Genomic DNA, 18,258 nt, shown 5'->3' on the forward strand with positions numbered 1-18,258 from the left:
GATACATTGACCATGTATTACAATTTACAATAACTCGAGACACCACCAGTATCTAATAAAAAAAATGCTCCGTAGTTTATTTATTAAAAATAACAATAAATTTAAGTCATCGCCTATCATTTGTGCATTACTCTCACAATCACAGTGTAAATATTCCACTTGAAAGATGGGATTTATGTGTCACACTGACTCTATTAGATTCTATGTTAAAAGTCCATCTAAAACAAATCTTAAGTCGTTGAAATCTATAATTGGTTTATGTATTCTATCAAACTCCTCTTTCTTCAATGAGTATTGCTCACCACGTACAATATACAATCCCTTTTGTCTGATGCGAGATAACATTATCGCTCACATAGTCACATATGAATTTTTTAGGATCTCTACTTTTTTTTCCATCCCTTTAAGGCTTTAATTTTAATCTGGAGGCTACTATATGATACAGTATTTTTTAAGTTATTTATGTATATATACTTTTTTTTAACGTATGTGAGATGGATTCATAACACAAGTATGTACCATAAATTTCGCTGATACAATTCCAATGTCCTTTCCTAGTTTCCTGTAACATTATATTAAAGTCGTCTACTATAATCGGTCTATTGCATAATTTTGTTTATTTTAGAGAAAATAATGTTGTCTTTCACAAATTCACATGAATGACGTCATTCTAATCATATTCATTAATTTATTACAGTATAGATTACGAAGTGTTTTTCTAATTAATCAATGATTGTCTTCTCATTTGATTGACACTAGCAATGACGTTTCAAAATTAAATTTTCTTGTACTTTATCTTAAATTCTTTTATTCAGTGATTGATCCTGTATTAACAATGTGTTTGTCTTATATGGTGGAGTATACTGTATACACAAGTTGAGCTTGACAATATTGCGTGTGTTCAGGCTCTATGCAAGAAAGAGGTTCCAAGAGGAGAAAACATCCACAACATCACCTACTGCCAGAAATTGCTCAAGGATCCAAGTTGGTCAACCAAAGGTAGCACATGTTTTTAGAGGAGGAAACGGAGGGGCGGATTGATTGGCCAACCGCGGAGTCATTCATGACTCTCCCTTAGAATATATTTATAATGTTCTGATTGATTTAGGTCGTATTTTAGAGGAGGATTATAAGAGTGTGGCTTTACCACGCTTAGTCCCTCCGTAGATAGATTTTTTCTTGTTTTTTATTCTTGTATTTTCTTTTCTCTTTCGGTTTGTACCTCCTTAAAAAAAAAAAAAAAAAAAAAAAAAAAAAAAAGGTGTTTGTCTTATATGGTGGAATATACTGTATACACAAGTTGACTTTTACAAATTTTAACTTACATTAATAAGTATTAATATCTATAATTATAATGATTAAAATAAAGAAAAAATGGTATTTTGTAATTTGTATGTAGATATATATAACAAGAGAAATTATACAATAAACCATGATTGATTGAATATGATTTTCTTATGCATGGTATGACTTATAAAAGATGAATAAACGAGGTAATCTATATATATCTATCTATACCATATACTAAAGTAATCACCAAAGGGGACACTTGACATAATTTTGTGAAAAATTTTCCCTCCAAAATGCTATTTATTTATTTTCTTACAAAAATTCTATTACAAATTAAAAAAAAATTAATGAATTTTGTTTTTATACTATATATATATGCTACACATAAGAATTTACAAGATAGACAGTAATAAATTCAAATTTGAAAAAAAATAAAATTATTACATAAGTCATTTAAGTTCAATTAACTCTATTAAAAAAAAAAAAAAAAAGTTCAATTAACTCTATCTCAATTGACTATTATTATTAAAAATCTTATTTTATATATGCATGCATTGCACGGGGCCAAAAACTAGTACTATACTAAAGTAATAACCAGCCTTATCTCCAAAGTACACGTGTCGCATATGTCCATAATTCGGATAAAAACCGAAATCCAATCCAATCCAAACCGAATTATCAATTCGGATCGGATTGAGATTTTTTGGAAATTCGGATTTTCGGATTCGATCGGATTGACCCTAATTGGATCCAATCCAAACCGAAAACCGAATTGTAAAATTAAGCTTGTATAAATATGGATTTCTGTATATTTTGAAGTTTAACTCAAATACTTAATACTACATAAAATAAATTAGAGAGACTTTGTATTAATTAATTAATTAATGACTTGACGTTGAACTATGTATTTTAATCATGATTTTGAAGACTTTTATTTATAGTAAAGCTTTATTTTTATAATTGTATTAGGCGCTAAAAATTATAATTCGGATTTTCGGATCGGATCCAAATAACCGAATTTTAATTCGGATTGGATCGGATTGGATCAAGAGAGAAATTCGGATCGGATCGGATTGGAAAATTGAAAACCAAATTACATTTCGGATTGGATCGGTTTTGGACTAAATCCAAACCGAAAACCGAACGGACACCCCACTCGCATTCACAATAAAAAAAAAAAAAAATCCGCCAAAAACCTTTTTTTTTTCTTTTTTATTCTTAACAATTAATAAGAAAGCTGATAATAATTAAAAAAAAAAAAAGGAAAATTTGTCAAAAATAACACCACCTTTCACTGATCTTCCAAGAATAGCACCACCTTTTGATTATTCCAGAATAACATCACCTTTCACATGCATTTGCCAAAAATGAAACAAAAAACCGGTAACCTGTTTTATAGGTTACATTTGACACATGTCACATATGTGATTGGTTAATTTTTTATTTTTTTTAATTTAACAAATTTTCTAAAATATAATGAATAATAAAAAAAAAAAAAAAAAAACTTAAATTTAAAAACTTAAAAAAAAAACTGGAAAAAAAAAAAGAAAACCCCTCCCCCTTAACGACAGCAACCCCACAGCCACCCCGCCAGGGCTGCCACCACGCAACGACCAGAGCTCCGTACCCGGTTGTACCAGCCTGACCACCCAGCCACTCCCCTTCCCCTGAACCACCTTCCTCCACGCTAAAAACCCTTCTCCCTCTCCTAGGAAACCCCGTTACCCTCACCAACCACCGGCCAGGCCAAACCCCTTCCCCTATGCCGGCGAACCCATTCCTCCCCTCCACCGGCCGTCTCCACCTTCCCCTTTCACTAGAGCTTTGTACGTACTCGGCGCCTCGGCGGTACCAGCCCGACCACCCAGCCCCTCCTCCCCTTCCCCTAAACCACCTTCCTCCACCCTAAAACCATTCTCCCTCCCCTCGAAAACCCCCCTCCTCTCACCGGTTGCCGGACAAACCGCCTCCCCTGTACCGGCGAACCCATTTCGCCCCTCCATCGGCCGTCTCCACCTCTTTCCCCTTTGAACCACCATCCAAAAACCTTAAAACCCCAAATCGATCAAGTGGTTTTAGGGGTTTCGACTTTCTGATGGTGGATTTTATAGTGCAGACGACCGGCGAAAAGGCTAAGCCGGCACGGGGAAGGGTTTTCAGGCGCCGTGGTGGTGGCAACCCTAGGTGGCGGTGGTGGGGGATTTTCCTTTTTTCTGTTTTTTTTTTTTCAATTTTAAGTTTTTTTTATTTTTTTATTTTAAGGATTTTTTTTTAAAAAAAATTGTTATCCAAAAATTAACCAGTGATAGAGTGACACGTGTCCAAGGTAACCTTTTAAATAGGTTACCAACTGGTCATGTTTTATTTTTGGCAGATGTGTATCAAAGGTGGTGTTATTGTAAAATAATCAAAAGGTGGTGTTATTTAGGGAAGACCGCTTAAAGGTGGTGTTATTTTTGACAAATTTTCCTTAAAAAAATAAATAAACAAAAAACAAAGAGAATATGTAACCTAAAAAAAAATAATAATAATAACTTAAATAACTAAAATATTTTTTTAATCGTTAATCAATAAATTAATGTATATTATAATATTCCCTTGAATCTTTAATCGTTAATATATATCTATTTTATTATTATATTATTATATTTGCATGGTATTTTATTATATCTATTTGCATAATAATTTTTATTATATCATTAATATTATTATATTTGCATGGTATTTTATTATATCTATTTGCATAATAATTTTTAAATGCTCATTGATGAGACGATTTAAATAAATTAAATAAGTCATCATATAATTATATACTTTGTAAAAAATGGAGACCGTAAAAAATGGAGAGTCTAAAAAATGCTTTAAATATTGAAATAAACACAAATATTTAATCAATTTTTGTGATTTAAGAGACAATTTAAAGCTTTTGGATTTAATGTGGGTAAATAGGTAAAAGAACATTTTTAGGGATATAAATATCTATGCACTATTCATAAGAGTTTTCTCAAACTTTTTATACTGTAATAAGGATGTAAATGATTATTGGAGTGATACAATTTTATTGGGCCATGTACCAAATCCATGGCGGGGGAGAGTTTGATCACATGCAACTCAACAAGATTTCATCTTAAAAGCACTCTGATTTGCATTGTTCCTACACACACTTACTAAGCCTCAAATGTCAAGTGATTCAATCATTATACATTCAGGTATTCAACCAACAAACACTGTATCAACTAATAATACTACCTCCGTTACAGGTTATATGCATCGATTTGACATAAAACAGAGAGGGAAAATGTCTAATCGTTGCACATAACCTGTAACGGAGGTAGTATGTGCCATTTGCAAATTTTCCCTCCTCACCTTTAAATAGCGAAATGGCTTTTGAGCTAAATGTGTAAGATTTTGTACTTAATTATATGTGCAATTTTTTCTTTCTCAATTATGATTTGCATATATTTTGAACTTAATGTGTACATTTAACATTTTTCCAACAGTCAAAAGGAACTCCTCACCCTAGAAAAACAAATACGCACATTTTAATTAAAAAATAAGAAAGATATGTAAGAAAAAAAACACTGATTAATTGGTCATACAACATTGTATGAGTGCCTGGTGGTGGATCGTTTGTGCCGTGCCGGGCCACCATTTGGCACATCCCAACCCACGACACGACTCACATGCCTTGTGTGTCATGCTGTGCCGGGCACAGGACCGTCCAGAATATTTTTAATTTTTTTTTTTTAAAAAAAATCATATACATTTTTGGGATTTTATCATTGGTACCCTCAAAGATCTGACTTTTATCAATGGTGCACCTCATTAAGTTTTCATTATCAGCGGTGCCCCTAAAACTTTCACCTAATTGCTACAGTGATCATTTGGTTAATAAAACGTTAAGTAAACGTTAATTTGGGGGTTTTGGCTTGTTTAAGGAGTTAGGGAGATGAAAATACTGAAATGCCCCTAGCTCAAGAACTCCCTCCAAAATTCTGTTTATTTTTCCCTCCCTTTTTCTCGATTTTTCCCTCTTTCTTCTGTCTCTTATTTAAACCCTTTGCATCTTTAGAATTCCCTCTTCTCTTCTCTATTCTTCTATTCTCTTCATTTCTCTTTTAAACTCATACTCTTCAATGGCTTCTTCTGGCAGGGATGCATCTTCAAGGAGCATCAGTTGTGAAGGTGCTTGGTTCAAAGCCATGAACTGCAATTGCCAACCAACAAGATATGCAGACATTAGGTTTTCGAACTCAATATCGAATCCTAGAAGGCCCTATTATAAGTGTAGGCTCTGTGAGTTTTTTATGTGGGTAAGGGAAGACCAAATTGTAAGAGACATTGGAGGGAGGCAAGGAGATGCGGCATATATACATGCATTAAGGGCTGACTTTGCAGAGTTTATGCACAAGACTGATGTTTTTGTTGATTTTATGTACATGGTGGTCAAATTGGCTGTGGTGATGTATTTGGTGTTGCTTTTAGTACACTACCATTTAAACTCTATGATCAAATCCATGAGATTACATCTATCAACATCCACTTCAATATCAACTTTATGCACTCTATACTTAAATCTGAACAAAACCGTGTCATCCATTCTGCACAAATAATAGTACACTACACAACACAATAAATCATCACACACTCAAGAACAACACTATAATAAACCTAGGTTAAAAAATTGACAGAACTCTAGCATGCATTACTCAAAAACCACATAATCGAATTACATAGGGAAAATACACCAACTTTATGCATCAACAGTACCTAAAGTGCAACTCTAGCATGAATTCAACAAAAATCAAAATACATTACTCATAATTCCATATTCGAACTCATATTCGAACACCCAAACAAAATAGCATTCACCAACCTAAAACAAAAGAATTTATACAAAATAATTCACAAAAACAAATTCGAAGATGAGTACGAACCTTAAACAGCAATTTGTCAAAGCAATTCTCCACAAATTTTGCTTCAATTAGGGCTTTGCTGCGTGCTTCAGAACAGGGGAAAGAGTATGGAAGATGAACGATCATATTTTTTTGCTTCACTTTGTGATAAATGTTATTATTCTTTTTATTATTCTTATTCTTATTTTTATTTATATTAATTTATGGCCGTGCCAGACCGTGCTTGGCGAGCCAAACTACCGTGTTGCCCGCAGTTCGTTCCGTGCTCGTGCCAGATTTTCGAAATCGTGTTCACGACACGGCCCACTCCTCGGTCTCCATGTCGTGCCGCGCCCGTGCTGCCCGCGTACCGACATGACCCATGCTTAGCTTTACACATTTCAATAGTATTATACACATAATACTATACTGTTTAATTTAGGTTATTTTTTATAAGTGTTTATTCAGGTAAAGTAATTAAGCCCTAAATCAATTAGGTTATTTTGAGTATTTGTTATTTTTAGGCCGGGTCATTTCGGGTATAGTTCGGGTTGCTTCGGGTTCCAAGTCCGCTTGGGTCAATTAATTCGGGAAAAAATCAAGTCGAGTTACTTCGGGTATTGGGTCAATTTCAGGTTAGGTCAAGTTTGGGTCAACTCCACTTCGGGTCAGGTATGGATCGGGTCGGTCAATTTTGTGTTCTGGTCAATTTCAGGTTTACATTTTTGGGTCATGGGTCGGGTCATTTAAATCGGGTCATTTGGCTCAAGTCAGAATTGCCAGCTCTATATGAGATGCATATAGCATGGGGTTTATGCCCTTTAGCTACTGAGATTGAAACCATTTTTCTGCGTTTTCCTTAGGTTTAACCTTAAATTGTAACCTTGCCTTTATAAAACTTGAGGTGGTCTTGCAATGAACACATGAGGAATTAATTCGAGCAATTGGCCACAATGATAAAGCAAAAGGTGCACTTGTTTATGCACAAGATGCCGAACGAGTGGTTTGTTTGCTGTTCAGAAGAATTAAGAAATGAAGTCAGTGTAAAATAAATTGTGGAATTATAGTCAACAATGACATAAAGTGGTGCAAATATACTACAGTAAGATGAAGTATTGACAACATTTCTTTTTAGGGACAAAGAAATTTCTTAAGAAAAATAACAATACTTCACTATAATAAAAGTCACAAATTGGTGCAGAAAGTTAAGAAAAATTTAATATATATTAGCACACTAACTTAATTTCACATCCGACTAGATGTTTAACTATAATTCAAAACTTGATCAAACTTTTATTAAAGGGACCTTAGCACTTTTATGACCTTGTCCAAATTGTTGTAAGAAGACCCATTTGGAGTAGCAACAGCCTCATTAGCCAACCTTTTCCATTCAATAGCATTTCTCTTCATGTCCTTCCCTTTCTCTCCTGCCAATAACTCTCTCACTTGCCTCTCAACTTCACTCCTCTTCACATTCGTATCGATCTCCATCCCAATCCCCCACTTATGGCAAGAAAACCAACAATTAGTTTGTTGCTCCGCGAAGAAAGGCCAACAAATAATAGGCACCCCACTAATCAAAGTCTCAATTGTCGAGTTCCAACCACAATGAGTCAAAAACCCTCCAATCGCGGGGTGACCCAACACTTGCTTTTGGTTACACCAACTAGTAATTAGTCCTCTTCCTTTCGTCTCCTCTAGAAACTCCGGTGGGAGACTAACCGAATCACCAGTGACTAAATCAGGCCGCGCAATCCAAAGAAAGGGCTGGTTGCTATTAGCAAGTCCCCATGCAAATTCCATCAATTGATCATTAGTCATAACAGCAATGCTTCCAAAGTTAACATACACAACAGAATTAGGCTCATACAAATCAAGCCATTCGAGGCAACGTGTGTCCTCTTTCCATAAACTCGTGCTAATCGTTTTAACAACTTCGTCATTTCCACCTTTACTTGAATCATGTAGGAGCTGCAACGGGCCGAGAGTGTAGAGGGGTGGGAAATCAGTGGAGAGAGATTCGAGGGCATCGTGCTCCAAGGCATCGAAAGAGTTTAAGAGGATCGACGAGGCTTGTTTCAACTTGAGGATCATTCGTTGAATATAATTGAGAAAAAAATCATCAGGATTAGTGGTTCTAATGAAAGTTGGGATGTCCTTCAATTGGCAACTTCCCTTCATCGCAGGGACCCAATCTACGACCGTGTTAAGGTCACCATTTGTAGTGAAGTTTGCATCTGCATATACAATAATTATCCACAGTAACACACTATAAATCAGCAATTAACATTAAGGACAACATTTTATTATTACGGAGTAATACCGTTGGATTTGATTCTTGCTCTTTTAATGTGAGTAATTATCTAATAAAACTCATATTTAGCGAGAAACTACCTAATAAAAAAAATGTTGTAATAAACTACCTAATAAAGGTAAAATGTTGTAAAAAAAACTACCTAAGAAAAGGTAAAATGTTGTGAAATACTAACTATACCGAATTTTCACCGTTAGATCGACCTCTCAAAACCACTGCTTTCATTCCCAAAACACTCTCAAAACCACTGCTTTCATTCTCAAAACTAACACAACTTGCTTGCAATCGTGTCCACCACATCTAAACTACCTTTCAACCCTAAAACCACACCACCTCTAACCCTAAAAACCACCATCTTGAAGCACTAATCTACCCTGACCAACTCAGAATATCCTTCAACCACCGCGAAAATAACCGTACCTCCTTGAAAACCAACCCTCACGGTGGTTTTGGGGGTGTTCTAAGGTGGATCAACATCATAAAATTAAATCAACGATAGAATTTCGGTCTAAGGTAGTACTACCTCCGTTACATATTATTTGCAACGATTAGACATTTTTCCTCTCTACTTTATGTCAAATCGTTGTAAATAATATGAAACGAAGGTAGTATATTACAACATTTTATCTTTTATAAGGTAGTTTCTTACATTTTTTTTATTAGGTAGTTTCTTACATTTTTTTTATTAGGTAGTTTCTCACAAATTTTAGGTTGTATTAGTTAGTTTTTGACAAAAAATCTCTTTTTACTATTTATATTGGAGTAGCTTTTAATTACTCCTTATCTTACCAAAAGTTTCATAAGGATAGCATTTTTAGAGTAAATTACAAGCCGTGTACAATGATTATAGTATACCTGGAAATTTTTAAAAGTTTGCCTAAAGTTAAGGCATAGTTTAATAGAGTGCCCCACATTACATATATTAGAAAGTGAGTGAGAGTGAGAGAGAGTAAAATAATTATTGGCTGGATTTCACATAGATCAAATGATGAGTTGAGACAAATATTTAGATATTGACCAAATATGTAAGATAAATATTTAAGAATGTATGGTGAACAAGTTCTTATGCTTAGGCAAATAACACAAGTGACCCACTTAGATTTGAACTCTCATGAGGACGTTTACTCGAGTCTTGACCCACTTAGATTTGAACTCTCGTGAGGACGTTCAATCGAGTCTTGATTGGGATAGCAAATAAAGCCTATATCTATTACTAATAATTAAATAAATAAATAAAACTATTTAATGAAACAATGATTTTGTGGAACATACTTTACCAAAACAAAGATCAGCATGGACCAGATACAATTTGGTCCACGAAAGTTAAAGATAAAACCGTCGAGAAAGGCCATCTAGAGTATAGTAGATAATACTCTATTTGTCGTAACACATTTTTGGCAACACTCCAAAAACAGAATATATACTAGTTTCACTCTAACAGCAAGATACTTATCATCTCATCCTATCACAAATTTGTTCTTTGCTCGAGTATCTTCGGATGTGTATTCATAAGGAAAAATATACTGTTGATGAAATGTTGGAGATATTTTTTTTTTTTTACAACGGCGGAGATATTATTCATAGCTTAGGGTACTTTCAAAAGACTCCCTTCATTTTTTAAATGTTATTTTTGAGATTTTGCACTATTCATGTGACCTTTGACTTAATTTTTTTAACTTATATACTGTATATGTCATGTATATGTTGATAGATTTGGCACAATATCTATACATAAATTAATTATTTTTTTTTTATATAATTTTAACTAATAAGTAAATAAAAATATTGATGGGTCAAACTTGGTGTCTCTACAAATGTGCAAACCCAAGTGTAGGATTTTTTTATTTTTTACACAGAGGGAATAACTAATAATAGAGTTTTTCCAAAATCTTGGTCATTTAGGGCCTTTTACATTTACTGAACTGAACTGAATTGAACTAATTGGAGCTGAACTGAAATGAGCTAAAATGATTATTTTATGAGAGAGCGAAATTAAGAGTTGAACTTAACTGAATTGAACTGATTGGAGCTGAAATGAACTGATTGAAGCTGAACTGAACTAAATTGAACTGAAATTAAATAAATGTGAACAGACCCTTAGACCGGAAATAGTCTAATTTCTTCGGAAATTAGACTATTTTTGACCCTCCCCTTAATATTATTTAGTTTTGCAATTTATGTTTCAATAAATCTACACAAGTAGTGTAGATATTCATTCGTCTCCGTATGGTGGAGTGTCTCCCTATGTTTTAGTTAGTTTAGTTGTTCGTTTATGTTTAGGATTTATTAAAAAGGTAATCATCTTTTTGCCCTATTGTCAGCTCTTTGGTAAAGATTTGTTCAGGATCGCAACAATTGTCAAGTATTCAAATGCGTTCAATTCAAACAAACCAGATGAAAATCATCCTTACGGCTACAACAAATTGTTAGACCGTCTCTCCAAAAATGTTATATATTCCAACGATTGATGTGTGTGAGAGATATACCACATTGTAAGATCTTTTCAACAATCGTAGCTTAGATAAATGAAATCCTAATTTGATTCAATTTTATGTATTTGTTAATTTTGATTTTATTTGTAAATGTCGGATGGCTTTGTATTAATGAATTAGTTTGTTTCAAAAAAAAATAATAATAATAGGGACAATATTATTCGAACTTAACTTATTAAAATTTATGATAAACTAGCTAATAAAAAAATAGTGTAAGAAACTACTTCATAAAAGGTAAATGTTGTAAGTTACTACCTTCAGCTGAATTTCTACCGTTGACTTAATTTTATGGCGTTGACCCACCTCAAAACACATTCGAAACCACCAAGGGGGTTGAATTTTAAGGTGGTAAGGTTATTTTTGGGACGTTGAAGGATATCCCAAGTTGGTGAAGGTAGTTTCGTAATTCGGGATGTTGGTTTTTGGGGTTAGAGGTGGTGGTTTCAGAGTTGGAGGGAGGTTTCGGCATGGTGGAGGTAATTTCAAGCAAGTTGTGATGGTTTTGGGGATGAAAGTAGTGGTAGTTTCGAGGGTATCTTGAGGTGGGTCAACGGTTCAAATTCGATAAAGATAGTTATTTACAACATTTTACCTTTAAATGAGGAGTTTGTTACAACATTTTACCTTTTATTAAGTAGTTTCTCACAATATATTTTTAATAAATAGTTTCTCGCAAATTTGGGTTTTATTAGGTATATTCTAAAATAAAAAATAAAATAAAAGACCTTACCACGTAATCATTATAATTTATAAGCAACCTATATAATCATAAGTTACATTTCGTTATTTGGTAAGTGTAGCGGGATTTACTTAGTCAGTGATATAGGAGTTACTATGTCCTTTTATTAGCGCGCAGCTACACAATGTGATCAGCCGCACACAAAATGCGTTATAATTTATGTTATATACTAGTACAAGTATTTAATTGGGATAAAATCATGGTCGAAATTATGAATTGAATTGAAGCCATAAAATAAAGGCACGTTTGTAATTTTGTATTACCTTTGAAAGGAACGATTCCCAACTCAACAAGCTTATGGTACTGAGCATAACCTAGAAGACCACAAGCACTAGCAGTCCAAAACAAAACCACAGGAACACCAAACTCCTTAGCTGCATCAATAGTAAAAAACATTATACCATCAGAAACCACACAACTTACAGGAGGCACATCGTCTGCCTCATTAAGGCAGGCGATGAGCTCCTTAAAGGGTTGGAGGCATGTATTCTCAGTGGATTCACAAAGCGAATCCAAATCCTGTGAGGAGTTGGAGTCGCTAGGTGGCAGCCCATCCGGTATGGTTTTAAACCGGAAGGATGGGCAGTCAACCACAGCATCCGGCCCTTGGGCTCGTAGTAGACGTTTGTGATTATACTCGGTGTTTACGAAGGTGATGTGAAAGCCTTTAGAGTGGAGGATTTTGGCTAGTTGTAGCATGGGGTTTATGTGGCCTTGCAATGGGAAAGGGATGCATACAGCATGTGGTTTTTGCCCTTTAGCTGCTGATATTGAACCCATTTTTATGTGTTTTTTCCCTTAAGTTTCAGCTTTAAGTGTGGTTGGAGATATCAAATGTTAAGTCCTTGCCTTTTATAGGATTTGAAGGGGTCATCATGCAATGAGCACGTGATTAATTATTTTATTGGCCATAAAAATAAGCTAAGGATCCAATCAATTATCAATGCACAAGATGGCAAGTGAGTGGGTGTGTATCGTCTTCATGTTAAATAAAGTGTGTATCTTGTTCATAATAAAGTTTATGTGATTGATTTGGCTACTTAATATGATGTTAGAAGACAAACCTAACCCAAAAAGTAAGCAGATGGTTGAATCTGATGATTAGTGTATGCACTTTATAAGGCCCCTTCCAGTATGGACTTCTGGTCCTCATATCCAGCGCCACATATTTCACTTGAAAGTGGATAGTGAATTTTCACGTTGGCAATACTATGTTAGAGGTCCAACTCAACCAAAAAAATTAGTTGGTTGAAGCTCATAATTGGTTTATAGCTCTAGCATATAAGTTTAATATGATGTTAGAAGACAAACCTAACCTAAAAAGTAAGCCCATAATTGGTTTATTCATGTCGTACAGTGATCAATTATTATTTCTCCATTCGTTCTTCAATACAAGGTTTTTTTCATTTAATAATATAAACTCATATGAGGCATTGAGGCCCATATGATGTTTGTTCCATTTAGTATATAAATTATGCACATTATGCTTAAAAAATATGCACATCTCATTTGAGTTACACAAATAAAAAATTGTATACGTAGTTGTAAAAAATATGCATATTCAAGATATAGTTGACCAATGTTTAAGGCCTAATATATTTTTAGGTTGTATATAAACCTTGTCATACAGATATACAATTAAGAAAAATCAAATCTGTCAATAGTATCAAAGCTAGCCTCTATGCTCGAAAACTCTAAAACCTAAAAACTAAAATTTAAATTATTGATATCATGTGAGGAATTGATTTTCCTCAGTTGTATTTCTGTGTGACAAGGTTATATATATACAGCCTTATAAATAAATTATGCCTTAAATATTGGCCCAAATACTAAATACAATATTAGGGCTTAACAAGTAATGAAATTGAGAGTGAGGAGTAGCTCAAGTGGTTAGAGCTCCCCTCTCGGTTTTAGGTAATTTTAAGATCGATTCTCATCACCTGCCCTTGTGCTCTCTAAATACCAAAAAATAAAAATAAAAAAAAATAATGAAATTACAACAATCATCAATTAAAAAGGTTTACATTTGACAGGTGAGGGGGTACTGCATAAAATTGATGTTACGCTTATAAATAAGTGAAAACTTTCTTCTAATAGTAGAGAAATGGTTACTTAAATTAACAAATGAGTTTTTTTTTTTTTTTAATTAACGGATGTTAGTCATGAAATTGGGATTACAGTTGTTGACTTAATAAGGTTATTCGTATAAATCATTGAGGTTATTAGGAATTACGAATAAGAGTTATTCTATATACAAATGTAGTCACACTATGTGGCTAGCTATACATACACAAGACTTGCTGAATTATAAAAATTTTATACTGACATGTGTATTATTCAAATTATTGTGTGTTGCAAGTAGTGAGTTTAGGAAGTAAACAAATTTGTTTATTCTTACTAATTATATTACCAATACAAATTTTTCTGTTACTAGTTGTGGACTTGTGGTCCACCTCTAAACATATACGAAGTATAAAGCTTGTGAGTTGTGGCTGTGTATAGCAAATTGAATACACGGTTTCTAGAGATTGTTCGCAACATCCTGAGGAGCTAGAGGTCAAATCTCTAATCATGGAGTTGCGTTTCGTTTTTTTTTCAGACAGAAACGTTTATTTTAGGATGGTAACGTTTCATGTTATTTAGCTACCATAAGATTTACAATATCATTGAATTTTTGGAACTTACTTACCCATTTTAGAATAATTACAACAATTTTACATACACATATTATTCACAATTAAGATGATGGAATATGTAGAAACGAGTATCTTTTATTGTATTAGGCTTTTTTTTTGTTCGTCTAATGAATATTGAAGAGTTAGGGTTTTATAATCTCAAGCTGAATTAGTGCTAACTCAAGAATTGTATTGTTTCGAATGAAGTTTTTTATTAAGGCAATCGTTAGTTGATCGAATATGAGATGTAACTAATCTGAAGGTGATTAGTAGTTTTGCTAGAATTTTAGATTTCCTAGGTTTTGCTTGTAAGTACCATTTGGCAATCTTCTGTTAAAGAAATCCTTTTTCTTGTAAAAATAAATAAATAAATAAATAAATAAATAAATAATCATGTCTCATCTCTATACTCTCAAGTTAGGAAAATACTCTAAGCACGTCATAACATGTGCTAAATTCACCTATCTTCGAGGTTTCTAAGCACATATTAAGCTTCGAGTCAAGACGTGACATATTTACGCGCCTAGCCCAACTTTTATTTTTATTGTCATGTTTCGTAATGAACTTATGTTCAATGAGATTGTTCATTTTGATATTCACTCATATACGGAGTAGGTGTTATACGTAGTAACAAACAATCCTATTTTTCATGAACAAAACAAAAACACTGTGTGGTAAACATGGCAATCCTGACCAGCTAACCTGATATGAATAAGAAGTTGGAGAAATCCAAACACAAGTCAAAAATTTGATGTACCCCAATTTAAAGCCAGCAATAGGCAGCCTTGCAGCCCAACTTAAGCTCAGTGAAAGTCTCCTACCTGGGCTTGGCCCAGTCCATGATTGTAATATACTCCGTAAAGTTTCTTTTGTTTGTCCAATGTACTAGTATAAAAAAAATTATTTGAGGAGAGAAATTTTATTTGTGATCATTCACCATTTTATGTAAGAAATGAATAAAATATCATGTAAGATCTTGTAAGTACCGTCTTGACTTATAATTTGAATTTTTTTTCCAGCACGCATTTTATATTTTTGGTCTCAAATATCAATAGTTGGTTCCTACATGCGCCTGTACGGTGCAACGTACAGTCGTTTTGTAGGAAAGAACATGATATATAAAAGTAATGAACATATAGTTATAGTGAAAAGAACATACTATTAAAATGTAATGAACATATACCTAAAGTAAAAATAACATACTATCAAAATGTAATGAACATATACCTAGTGTGAAAAGAACATATTTGCACCAAAAAAATAAATAAAAAGAACATATGTTTATGTTCATTGATCAGTCAGTGTAATGTACTTTATTTGCAACATAATGATCATTGCTTAATGTGAAATGTTTATTAAATTTTGTCTTCAGATTAGGGTGGTTATATATAGATAAAGTTTATTACATAATATTATCATGTTCTTTATTAATATTACAGATGTTCTTTAGATATGAAAAAAATATATAAAATTGGATGTTCGTTACAAAACAACTATATGTTCTTTACAAAATAATTGTATGCTCTTTACAAAATAGTTACATGTTCTTTTTGCGTTTTTCGGCTGTACCAAGCAAGGTACAGCCGCCTGCACCTTAAAAATTTCAGACCAAATATGTCCAATGAAAACGTACAAAAAGTAAATTGGTACAAACTAAACTATAAACATAGAGGAAAACATGTTAATAGGTTAGTTTGTTTTGTAAGTTGGAGTAATGAAAACAAACTACTCCCTCTGTAACTTTTAAATCTTTATGATTTGATCATTTATTTCTCAAAAAAAATGTAAAATGTAAAGATTAAAAAGTGACCGAGAGGCTAGTATCGAGCAGGCAGCTCTTGCCGGTCCTACAATTGAAAGCCTTACAGCAGAGTTGATCTTATTAGTAGGGCATTAAATCTTCTTGATATGCGTGGGAAAACCATATACACTGTTATTTCATGCTAAACTACCTTCTATTACTCGGCCTATATATGTAGCCAAATGTAGGTAAGATAGGAGGCACTCACATAATCATGATACCAAAGCATGTTGGTAAAAATACCTGTTGATTCCAATAACAAAATAGAGAAGATGAAAGGGAAAAATACTTGATTGAAGATCTCAATTCACAGTCGCGCCGTGGAACAATAATCCACTGCCTTAGAAGCGAAATACGCCACCACCGGTACAGGTTTCCTAGTGACGCACGCCCCCCAAGTTTAACGCAACTCTCCCCGTAATTCGTGCACCCGAACCCGAAGAGTGGAATTGCTCAAGAACTGTTCAGATCTCAAAGGGTGGGTTTGTGTTTTTGTGTTTAGGTTTTTTTCCTTTTGAAAAAACATATATGAAAAATAGTAGTAATAGTATATTTATAAGGTCTCCAAAAGAAACCTAATAAATATAAACTTCCTCTCTTGCCGCAGCCGTACACGGTCGTGTAGGTGAGGGTACACGGCCGTGTAGTAAAAACTTGTCCGTAGAAGTACACGGTCGTGTAGGAAAGAACACACGGCCGTGTAGACGGGTTAATATGCAAGAGTTATCACACGGCCGTGTAGGAGAAAACACACGGTCGTGTAGCCAGGTTCATATGCAAAGGCTATCACACGATCGTGTACTATTAGAACACGACCGCGTATTAATTGCTTGTGGGAGTATACAACCAAATGAGAACAACTATCTCCGGTTGCATTACCAACTCCAACAATCCCCCACTAATGCAAACGGAACCTGAGATCATGAAATCTGAACAGTAAATGAAAGTCTTAGTACTTAAATGCTAGTATCCAAAGGTTTGAACTAACACATTAGTACACAAGGTTTTCAACACTTTCCTACTGAGTATCCTAAGATTTGAACTCCTAGGAGCGAGGAAGGGACCTTAAATGCACATACCTTGACTTTAGAGCTAAAGCAACTCCGCCAATCTTGGCCTACACCTTGGGCTCTCATGAGTACTTCAGGAAAACTACACCACAATTTTCCCTTGAAGGAGGCCACCCCTCGTACTCACGTAGGTGTTCCGTCTGTGTATAAAATACACATTCCCAGCACATCTAGGGTCTTTTCTTGCAGGCTTAAAACACATTCAAGCACCTTGCAAACCCAAGATTTTTCTGTGCAATGGAATAAGAACATTAAGAACGAAAAGTTCAACCCTATCAACTCGACGGTGCATCTATCAATCCACTGCTCAATGAGCTCTTAGGCTAGATGCATTAAGGGATACTCCCAACCTCAGTCATTCGGTACCACTATCGTTCCCTACTCGAGAAGTATCAGGGCTAGTGATTCTAATTTATTTAAGAATCACTATCGTTCCCACCTCTCAAGCAACTGGGCTAGTAGTATTAAGAGCAAGCAATGCTCAACCTTCCACTTTCGGTGTCATTATCAATCCTACTCTAAGAGCCACTGGGCTAATGGTCTTAAATCCACTTAAGAACCATTATCAATCCCTGCTCAAAGAATAACTGGACAAATGACATTAAGAGACACGCTCAACCTTACTGAATCCACCTGATCAACAAACCACTGAAAAAAGGTTATAGATTCAATAAACATAAATGGTGTAAATCCAACAATGAGTCAACCAAAACAAGGCTCCAGACCCATTCAGAACAAAAGTTCAACAAATTGAAACATTTCGGTGTGTCCATGTAAGCTGTCACAATTGACCACCCAATCTGGGTTATGGACAAATTAAGAGCACTTAAAGCTCAACCTGCAAGCATCAAGCAACAAGTCTACCAAAGCATCTCATAACCATATAAATTAGAGGGTTATTAAGCCAGATCACTTCATGATGTAGACTCAGTTTTTAAACTTCGTCACTACAATAATTTTAAAATACCCCACAGGATCTTAA

General features: G+C 34.2%; 1 protein-coding gene across 1 annotated transcript; it reads right to left on the reverse strand.

The window, feature by feature from the left end:
* Positions 1–7,436: 7,436 nt before the first annotated feature.
* On the reverse strand, positions 7,437–12,623 carry LOC145638179 (7-deoxyloganetin glucosyltransferase-like). The gene is made up of 2 exons (XM_081689140.1): positions 11,994–12,623; positions 7,437–8,422 (listed from the first exon to the last, which is right to left on the reverse strand). Exons 1-2 carry the CDS (start codon positions 12,508–12,510, stop codon positions 7,482–7,484), a joined length of 1,458 nt encoding a protein of 485 aa, XP_081545266.1. The 5' UTR covers positions 12,511–12,623; the 3' UTR covers positions 7,437–7,481.
* Positions 12,624–18,258: the final 5,635 nt, after the last annotated feature.

The sequence above is a fragment of the Chenopodium album genome, chromosome 7, assembly GCF_948465745.1.
Source record: "Chenopodium album chromosome 7, dcCheAlbu1.1, whole genome shotgun sequence".
Taxonomy (NCBI): domain Eukaryota; kingdom Viridiplantae; phylum Streptophyta; class Magnoliopsida; order Caryophyllales; family Amaranthaceae; genus Chenopodium; species Chenopodium album.

What these genes read in the sequence shown, in the direction of transcription:
- LOC145638179 (XM_081689140.1), bottom strand. Translation starts at nt 12,510, where the DNA reads ATGGGTTCAATATCAGCAGCTAAAGGGCAAAAACCACATGCTGTATGC. An exon ending in GGGAATCGTTCCTTTCAAAG is followed by an intron (nt 8,423 to 11,993) that starts GTAATACAAAAT and finishes TTGTATATGCAG; the next exon opens with ATGCAAACTTCACTACAAAT.